Source organism: Spea bombifrons, chromosome 13 (assembly GCF_027358695.1).
Source record: "Spea bombifrons isolate aSpeBom1 chromosome 13, aSpeBom1.2.pri, whole genome shotgun sequence".
In the NCBI taxonomy this organism is placed as follows: domain Eukaryota; kingdom Metazoa; phylum Chordata; class Amphibia; order Anura; family Pelobatidae; genus Spea; species Spea bombifrons.
The window spans coordinates 24043942-24053560 of record NC_071099.1 but is presented as its reverse complement, the minus strand read 5'-3'; the positions used below and the strand labels follow the sequence as shown (position 1 = coordinate 24053560).

General features: G+C 47.6%; 1 protein-coding gene across 1 annotated transcript; it reads left to right on the top strand.

Moving 5' to 3' along the window:
- Positions 1 to 569: 569 nt before the first annotated feature.
- On the top strand, positions 570 to 9294 carry GCGR (glucagon receptor). The gene is made up of 13 exons (XM_053453957.1): positions 570 to 709; positions 951 to 1047; positions 1236 to 1343; positions 1516 to 1637; positions 2741 to 2847; positions 4622 to 4775; positions 5007 to 5160; positions 5271 to 5331; positions 7486 to 7555; positions 7699 to 7787; positions 7883 to 8021; positions 8146 to 8187; positions 8922 to 9294. Exons 1-13 carry the CDS (start codon positions 656 to 658, stop codon positions 9201 to 9203), a joined length of 1479 nt encoding a protein of 492 aa, XP_053309932.1. The 5' UTR covers positions 570 to 655; the 3' UTR covers positions 9204 to 9294.
- Positions 9295 to 9619: the final 325 nt, after the last annotated feature.

Genomic DNA, 9619 nt, shown 5'->3' with positions numbered 1-9619 from the left:
TTTCCATGGTGACCGATTTGCTGAGGAGGTTCTCCGTTTTTTTCTGCCCCGTGGAAGAAGACAGCCCCTGTTGATTGCTAACGAGCGTCTCTGACTGGCATGGTCCTATCTGAGCTGCGGATGATAGCAGCTGTTGCGTGTGAGCCACGGACAGCAAATCCTTGCTCGGGAGCGTGAAATATTCCTGACATTAGCGTGGCTGTCAACAGTTGGCTTACGTGGGTTATTAATGACCAGGAACGAGTCTCTGATCTAAGCCCAAAGAAACACAAAACATCCTTCATGGATGGTGAGGAGCTGATGACACCTTCTCGTTCCTCCTCACTTAAGAACCGTCGGTTTTCTACATTAAGTGCTTCATCCAACAGAGCAAAGCAGGGCTTGGGGATTTAGAAGCCTCAACTGCCTCATTTCCAAGAGCCGGTTGGAATTTGGAACGTTTTTAGCGAAGAACGTTGCCATCCTGTCGCTGTTTCTGTAGAAACCTCCCAGTTGAGGAGGATTTTTTTATATCATGTGAAGTGTTTTTACAAGTTTTTGGAAAGTCGTGGTGTATTCATTCTTTTTCTTTGTCCCGCCGCAGGATCTGCCCATTCCGCAAACTCTATAAAGAGGGACCGCAAACTTCTCCAGATGAGGTTTCCAGAGCTACGGGATGCCCCGGCCTCTCCTCCTCCGTGTTCTGTGGGTGCTGATAATCCAGTGCCAGGTACTTGAGCTCTTAATGTGTTAATGCCTCGGAGGTATCAGCATTACGTCAGTGGAAGCCCTTACCATGGTCCTTTGTGAAGACCGGCTTATTGTATCCTACGGAAGGTTTCCCCGCAGTGGGATGTATTTTAGTTATCTTTCTTTTGGTTGAAGAAGTGATAACGTCCTCTTACACAGGATGTGAGCGTCTTGTGTGTTTCTGCATTTTTGAGACCGTGAGATGTGTGCTCTCTTTTTAGGCTCCCTCTGCACAGATCATGGATTATTTGATAGAAAGCTGGAGGAAGTATGAGATGGAGTGCCAACACAACATGTCCATAGAGCCACCTCCTACAGGTAAATCTCCAGGATGCCAAGCTCTGCTTCCAATACATTGTAGCTGGATGGGCTTCCACCAGTGATGACCAATGAATGGCGCCCCACTTCATGGGAATCGTACGCCACAGTGGCTGTAGAGCCGGCATTAGCCATCAATGGTTTAGATCCCAACTTTCCAAACACTCACTGTCCCACTGTCCCCACAGGCCTGGTCTGTAATCGAACCTTCGACAAGTTCTCTTGTTGGCCGGACGCAATGCCCAACACCACAGTCAACGTTTCTTGTCCCTGGTACCTGCCTTGGTATAAGAAAGGTAAGATGCCACCAGAAACCCAAGCCCATTTATTGCTTGTTCTTCCGTACAATAGGCTAAGATCTACTCCCAGAGGTGGGACTTCTACAGCAAGAGCTACTGATTGGGGGGCTAAACCAGGTGCCTCTTCTGTATCTGATTTACAGTCTTAATGATTTTGCCCCATTCTTAGTGCAGCACGGCCTTGTCTACAAGCACTGTGGACCGGACGGGCAGTGGGAGCCAATGCTGAACGGAACCTTACTTCGTGACGCTCGGGAGTGCGAGTTGGACAAAAATGACCAGCGTGACCAGGTTTGTTGAGTATGTGTTTTGTTTAATCCAAAATGCTTTAGCTTTAAGAACATGGGTTCCAAAGTGTAGATGATGCTTCTGGAAAGCTCTTTAGGAGAAGGACACTTCTGGTAGACAAAGGGGTTTCTGCCTACAGTGGTCACTCACACTTCCACAAAGGAAGGGAACCTCAAACTACCGTCCTAACAATACAAATCTATTCCAGTACCCAGATCCTCTAGGTGTGGCCCCACTTTCCAGATTCTGAGGGCCCCAAAACTCTTTCGTGTTTCATGTGCCTGCCGTGGCACGGTCAAGGGCTCAGGGTACAGGTCCCAATATTCTGATGGGTGCAGGGGTCCGTGCCGTGACCTTTTCACTGCCGCTCGTCATTCTTGATGGGTACAGGGCTTTGCGTTTTTATTGTGAAGCTGCCAAAAAAGAAACCGTTTTGAGTCTTTACTTCCTGTAAAAGCAGAACACGCAGAATTAAACAAGCAATTCATTAAGAAACAAACCCCAGCCGTGTTTATCTCCGAGCCGCACTCGGCCGCCATACCCCTGCCTGTCCCTCTTGCTCCATCTGACTTTTCCTCTACTAAGGGGTCAATGTCAGAGTCGATCTGATAGGAATGATACATTGAGCAGGGCTGCCAATTCCCAGCCGTCGGCAATCGGATGGGATGGGGAAAAAAGGGGGGGGGCGGTCGTCCTAGAATTGCCAAGGGAGAAGATGTCTATCTGAGGAATTCTGGACAATGATGGGTGGGTTGTGAAGAAGGAGCCATGCCAGGGGCAATCTACAAATACATTTGGCATCTGCAGGGTTCTGAAGGGAGATCAGAGGGGGGTAGATGAGTGGATGGGGCAGAACCTGGTTGGGGCAATATTTAGCTACAGCTACGCAAGGCGATGGGCAGGGGGTCTGAGGGTAGAAAAGGGTCAATTTGTTGAGCAGCATAGGATGGGCACAGATATGAAGGGGAGGTTACGTGGGTTTAGTGGCCATATGGGTTGTGTTGGGCAAGTAGGAGCTATAAAGAGGAGCGAGGGGGCAGTGGGTTGCCCTTGGGGGCCATTAAGTGTTGTCATTTCCTTTGGATGATCCGTTGTCTGCTTTCCAGGAACAATACGGGCGGACGTACAACAGCTTTAAGATCATGTACACCGTGGGATACTCGGTGTCCTTGGGGGCTCTGATTTTGGCCCTAGCGATCCTCGTGGGGTTCAGGTGAGTACCTGGGTGTAGTGGGCTGGTAAAGTTACTGGTATCACCGTAGCTACCAATGGAATGTCCCTGCTCATTGAACGTCCCATTGGTTCCAATGATTATGGGATGTAAATGGGTGGGGATGGGGTTGAGCCCCTCCCTCTTTTGGCTCAATAGGAGCCTCCATAATGCACCGCCATTGGTACGAACCTTATAGGGAATCTGGTCCTGGATGTTGGCATCAGCCCAGTTGCCCCAGTACCCCTCCAGCAGTGATGTGTATGGTTCACTTAGACCTCATCTATACCTCGATACAGCCATACAGTCCAACTGCTAACAATATATACTGTATATGTTTACTGGTAGTAAATTAACCGGGTTCCTTTAAGCGATCACGTATGTTGTACTCTATGGCCATGTGCGTTTATTGGTGTTCTGAGGACAGTAAGAGCTGCCGGTTGCTCCTGCCCGCCGGTTGCCCCTGCCCGCCGGTTGCCCCTGTCCACATAAATAGTGTTTGGTATGATGCGGAGACGTCTGTATGATTAACCCCGCCGTGATTTCGTTGCACGTAGTTGTTCAGCGGGGACCTTTCGCCTGTTCTCAGCCGGTTGCGACACAGAACAGAAGCAACTTTGTTACCCGACGGGGATTCATTTGTATTCAATAACGGCAGCACCCGGATGCATGCGGCTGTGTATCAGAAGCCTGAGGCTTTCCATCTGCTTTGTTGGTGTATAACTCCCATCACATTTAGCCAGCCGGGAAGCTGCAGTTACAGTCGCTCTCTGGGTTTTAGATCTTCTGCCGCTATTAACCCGGGAGACAGCGATGTCTTCCCCGATCCGTGAAGGTCCTCTATCACCCGTACCCATTTTTCTATTTGATTCGCCGGCGATGTTACTGTTAAGCAATGCAGTGGCACTCAAGCTGCATTGGACTACAATTCCCATCATCCACCCATTCAAAATAAGAGGCACTGTTGCTCTGATCTGTGTTTCTTTGGCGCGGTAATTATTATGTATACTATGCTTAACATTGTGCGCACTTTAAAGGGTTAATCTGGTCGTTGCAGAAGCACATTGCTTGCACGAGACCTCTTTAATAGTTGCCCCTGCGCTGGCTGTTCTGGTTTTGAGTCCCCTCGGGGGGATCCATCACCCAGTAGCGTCCCTGTGTCTGCAGAAACCGCATTAGCAGAGACCTTCACGTCCACGCATCGTTCTCGCTGCAAATTTTTTTTTTTTTAGGTTTTTACAGTATTTGCCCTTCTTTTATGCTTGTATCGTATAATTTTATATAGTTTGCTGTACGGAAAATACATTTATTCGTTGCCCTGGAGAGAACGAGGTGTTAGCCTATACATCGTGCGGGCCAAGTTGATGGCAAAAGCGTATAGATAAAAGTGCTCTCTAGGCTCACTTTAAGGTTGTTCCTCCTCTACCCGCCGCACTCTCCCCTCTTACCCCATGTTTACAGACCCCGTTCCTTTATCCATCCCCGCCGACATTTAAAGGGGCAGAGAGGCGTGTCTCTTTAAGAGGGTGTGGTTATGGGCGTGGTTACGGGGCAGGGGGCTTTATCTGTTTTGAAAATGTATTTTTATTTATTTATCACATTTCCTGCTGTTTGTAAACGTAACACTGTAACATTGTAACAAGCCTGTGATAACCAGCAAACATTCTGAGCTCCTAGGAAAGAGGGGGGGCATCGGGGAGGAAAAAGGGGCATTATGGATTTGGACGTTTTATTCATGTTCCCGATAACCGCTAGATCTGTGTTTTCCCCCCCACAGTAAACTGCACTGCATGCGCAACTACATCCACATCAACCTGTTTGTCTCGTTCATTCTCCGCGCGGTGTCCGTCCTCGTGATTGACTCCCTCCTGAAAACCATTTACAACGAGACGATTAACGATGATTATGTGCAGCGCTGGCGCAGTAACGAGGTGAGAGCCTGCCTTCGCACTAAATGATCTGCCTCCCAGCAGAGCCGGTAAACAGACTTTACAAGTAGTGTCTATTTCTAAACTTTTCTTTTTTTTTTATTTAAATTCCTTGATAATTGGCCAATATTGTTCCATATAAGTTCTTTCAGAAGCATTTCAGTTCACCCCGATTACCCCACGTTGTGTCTTTGTGCCACCCCTTTATGCTCACTCTGGCTTGTTGCCCCCCAGGTCGGGTGCCGCGTGGCTACGGTCCTCATGCAGTATGGGGTGATTGCTAATTATTGCTGGTTACTGGTGGAAGGGATTTATCTGCACAACCTGCTCGTCCTCGCCGTCTTCTCGGAGAGAAGTTACTTCGCCCTCTACGTCTGCATCGGTTGGGGTAAGTGTCGCTTCTCACCGTAACGAGCACCGAGTACATGCCAGGCGGGGGAGAGTCTCCTGCATCATTCACTCACTCGCGCCTAATAACCGGTGTCTCCCCCCCCGCAGGTGCTCCGATTATCTTCATAGTCCCGTGGGTGGCCGTGAAGTACACGTATGAAAAAGACGCGTAAGTCCTTCATCACCTGCGTGTGCATAGAATGTCACGGCCCACATTCAGGAGCCGTATGCCTATCCCATGCGTGTTTCATGTTAGTTCACAAGTTTGGGGTCACTTTCATGGAAAACGAGGACATTTCTGGCTGTAACATAATTACAAAAGAGTTTCTAACCATCAATCAGCCTTTTAAACTTAGACAGAATGTGCCATTGGAACACAGGAGTGATGGGAGTGATAAAGGGCCATTGGACTACAGGAGTGATGGGAGTGATAAAGGGCCATTGGAACACAGGAGTGATGGGAGTGGTAAAGGGCCATTGGAATACAGGAGTGATGGGAGTGATAAAGGGCCATTGGAACACGGGAGTGATGGGAGTGATAAAGGGCCATTGGAACACAGGAGTGATGGGAGTGATAAAGGGCCACTGGAAGACGGGAGTGATGGGAGTGATAAAGGGCCATTGGGACACAGGCGTACAGAGGCCCTTTATCCCTCCCATCACTCCTATGAAGATATTCAAAGAATAGTCATTTACAACATTAACCCCGTCTGTGCTGGATTTTGGATCCTTTGTTATTTTAATGGACATCATCTGCTTTTCAATTAAACAAGGACATTTGTAAGTGACCCCAAACTTTTGAGCGGTAGCATGTGTGTATGTGTGTAAGTGTGTGTATGTGTGTGTGTGTCTCTGTGTGTATAATTATATATAAAACTAGATAACTCGCGGACAGAATAAATTATTGCGCATTAGCGGTCTGATTGCTGAGCGGCTCGTAAACCACTTTCAAGAACGATGTTTATCAAACCGACCGCATTCGTTCCACGGAAAAAAAAAAGTGCAGATCAAGAGGGGAAACGCGGGGGTGGGGGGGGCGAGACATGCTGATCTGTGTCAGTTAAACGCATTAAGAGACCACATTCTGCAATAACACTTTTTTTTGTTTACATCTTGAAAACCTATATGTGCCGGAGGTCATCGCTCAGTAACTTAATATACCCTTATAAAGATTAAAAGGATATATACAGCTTCAAAGTATTTAAAGTTAGCTTTAAGGAGCACATAGGGTTAAAAAAAAAAAAAGAAGACATCGGCTCAAACAAGAATAAAAATACCCGCATTTTATTTTAATTTATTTTCATTATTATAATAATATATTAAAATATATATTTCCCAAGTCAGTAGGACGCAGCCTTCAGGGGGATTCAGAACTTCGTTAATCTCCGCCATTTATCGATGTGGACGGGGCCGTTTGCCGGCTTCCGATTGGTTCTTAGGATACTTGCGTGACCGTTTAGCCAATAGGAACTGCCGGGTACAGGAGACGAGAGAACCAATGGCCGTTCACCTTTCGACCTCTAGCGTATAATTGTGGTTTTATGAGCGAGGCTCGGGATCCCATCTTCTGGAAACGACGTATCATCTTAGATGTTGTTGACTGGATTCCTTACTCTCGGGGTTTCTGGATTCTAGAAAGAGAGCAGGAGAGAATTAGCTGTAATAACATTAACGAAAAGGTAAACAGGTGATGCTCACATGCCTCCATTCACGTGGAATGACTTCTGTTTATCTAGACGCTGCTCTAGATAAGACTCATTACCTTCTGTTACACTGATCAACCAATTTCCTGGAGCTCTGGAGATGAGCCAGATGTTCAGATAGCGCGTCTTAACGCTTTGGCTGCTAGGGCCGGGGAGACCTTCCCTCTGGAACACGGGAGGAATATTAGTGTTTATAAAGTGAAAATGGTTATTTTATAGTGTTTTGGGAGAATTTTATTTCTCCTCCACCTCTGGAGATAAGAAATGGTTTATGTGTTTAGACTTTTCAACTGTAGCAGCTTTACCCAAACTACATATTTTCCATGAGGAAGACTTGTGGTGGAATCCGAAGGCAGATATGTTTTGATGAGGACTTCTTTGTTAAGATGGCCAGGAACGGGCAAAGCTTAACCCTGAGATCTCAAACATAACTTAAGGACCTCTTCCTAAAAGTAAAGAGTTAGTTCAGACATAGACACCTCATTATGTTTAAGGAGATGTTGACCAAGTCTCGTTGGTGAAGTCCATCCCAAGTGGGGGATTGGCCATTGGACGTTCTTGGTTGGGTTAGAAATGTTTCCATGGAGTAACAGATCTTTTTCTCTTTCTTTCCATCTCAGGTGCTGGGTCACAAATAATAACATGGCCTACTGGTGGATTCTCAGGACACCGGTATTCATTGCCATACTGGTGAGTCATTAATACATCATCGATGGAGTAGCGTTTGGACAAGTGATTTTTACTAGAGGGTATTTTTGATGATAAAGACTTTTGAGGGTGTGATAGACGCTTAAACGTCTCGAGTTTGTACATTTTTTTTGTTTTGTTTTTAGATCAACTTCTTAATTTTCATCCGGATTATTCAAATTCTGGTGTCCAAGATGCGAGCTCATCAGATGAGGTACACAGACTTTAAGTTCAGGTGAGAGGCTTGCAGGGTCATTCGCGGTCTCGCAGACCATTCGTGACATCGAAGAGCGGGAAACGAATGAGCTAAGATGTGTGACGTCTTTCTAGGTTGGCCAGGTCTACGTTGACCCTAATCCCCCTGCTGGGCATTCACGAGGTGGTCTTTGCACTTCTCACCGATGAAAACGCCCAGGGGACCATGCGTCTGGTCAAACTCTTCTTTGACCTTTTCCTCAGCTCCTTCCAGGTGAGTCCCACACCACTTCTAATCAGTCTTTCCTCCTAATACCCTCCTTCCTCCTATTCCTCACCCCGAGAGAGTCCATCTTTAAGACGTGAACGTATATTGACTTCTCTGACGTTCTCCGCAGGGCATACTGGTCGCTGTGCTGTACTGTTTTGTCAACAAGGAGGTAAGTGTCGGCATTTTCTTCTGGATCTTTAGCCCCGAGTGGGAAACCGATAAGACGTAGAGCAGTTCATTTCTCTTGGCTCCGAGCCGTTTTATCTTCACGGTGACCTCTTTGTTATATGTAGTCATGCAGTCGCATTCCACCGCTCGCCGGGAGGACGTGATATTTTCCGTGTCTGCGGGGCGTGTTCGTTTTCGCTGTCGTTGCCACTTTAACTTGTCATCGGCGACATATGCCATAGCTCAGAGATGTCACTTGTTCCACGGATTCCACTTCCTGCTCCGAACATCTGTATTAGTATTTACCAAACGAGATATATATATATAAACTGAAGTCTCAAGCCAAACCCTAATGGAAATGCGTGGGGGGGGGGGAGCGGTGTCTGAACTGGCGATGGGAGGGAGAGGACAGGGAATGGCGTCTGCCGAGGATGCTTCAAAAGTAAAGAGGGACCATGGAGCGGACGGAGAGTCATCCATCAGAAGGACAATTTGACCGTAGAATGGACTTGGAATAGAGAAGTTACGGCAATTATGGGAAAGGGGGCCAGTATCTAAGAATGGGCTGGGTTCAGGGGTAATAGGGGTAATGCGGTGTCAGGGATGGGGCAGGTGGCAGTAGTGAGCAGTTGTGGGTGCAGGAGAAATTGGGGCATATTTTATTGAGCCAGGGTTCTTACAAAGCATGTGATTAATCGCCTTCTTCTAAAGCCCTTGTGTTCCATCTGGCCGCAGGTCCAGTCCGAGCTGCTGAAGAAATGGAAGCGCTGGAAACTCGGCAAAGACATCGAAGACGAATATAAGCACACTTACAGCCAGACGCCCCGTGCTGGCACCGGCAGTGTTTGTGAAAAACATAAGCTGGTCGGCAGCTGCACCAACGGGACGGGGAACTCAAACAACTGCTCCGGCATGCACTATCGCGATAAGATAGGCGTCAGCACCACCGAGAACATAACACTGAGCGACAGACAACTCAGCTTCGAGTATCCGGACAGCGTGGAGAACGTCCTCTGAGCCCAGAACGGGGAAGCAGAGTCCTCCTCTACACTGGAGAGAGCCGGGCCCATAGGCGGCTGCTGAAGGATCGGGTGCATAAATAAGAAAACAGCTAGAACGGTGAATTTAGCAAACAAGAGACGTGGGGACGTTGTTTGGGCACCCCATTGTACAGCGCTACGGAATTTGATGGCGCTATATAAGACAATAATAATAATAATCTCCTTATGGAAGCAACATCTATGGTAGAACACGTTTCAGCCCCAGTTCTGTCTGGCGGACACGCTCCTGACATGGCTCCCGCTCCTTGCGCATCCTCACCATGGTGGCTTCCCGTTATCTGCTTTGGCCAGGTCAACCAACAGCTGCTCTGGCCTTCTATACCCAGCACATGCTCCAAAAGCACAGGATGAAAGATGGAGAACACGTGTGGC

Excerpts from the sequence above, each read along its gene's own strand:
- GCGR (XM_053453957.1), top strand. The coding sequence starts at position 656 with ATGCCCCGGCCTCTCCTCCTCCGTGTTCTGTGGGTGCTGATAATCCAG. Across the intron at positions 1,344-1,515 it reads CCTGCCTTGGTATAAGAAAG|TGCAGCACGGCCTTGTCTAC; the intron begins GTAAGATGCCAC and ends CCCCATTCTTAG. Across the intron at positions 8,022-8,145 it reads TTTTCCTCAGCTCCTTCCAG|GGCATACTGGTCGCTGTGCT; the intron begins GTGAGTCCCACA and ends CGTTCTCCGCAG.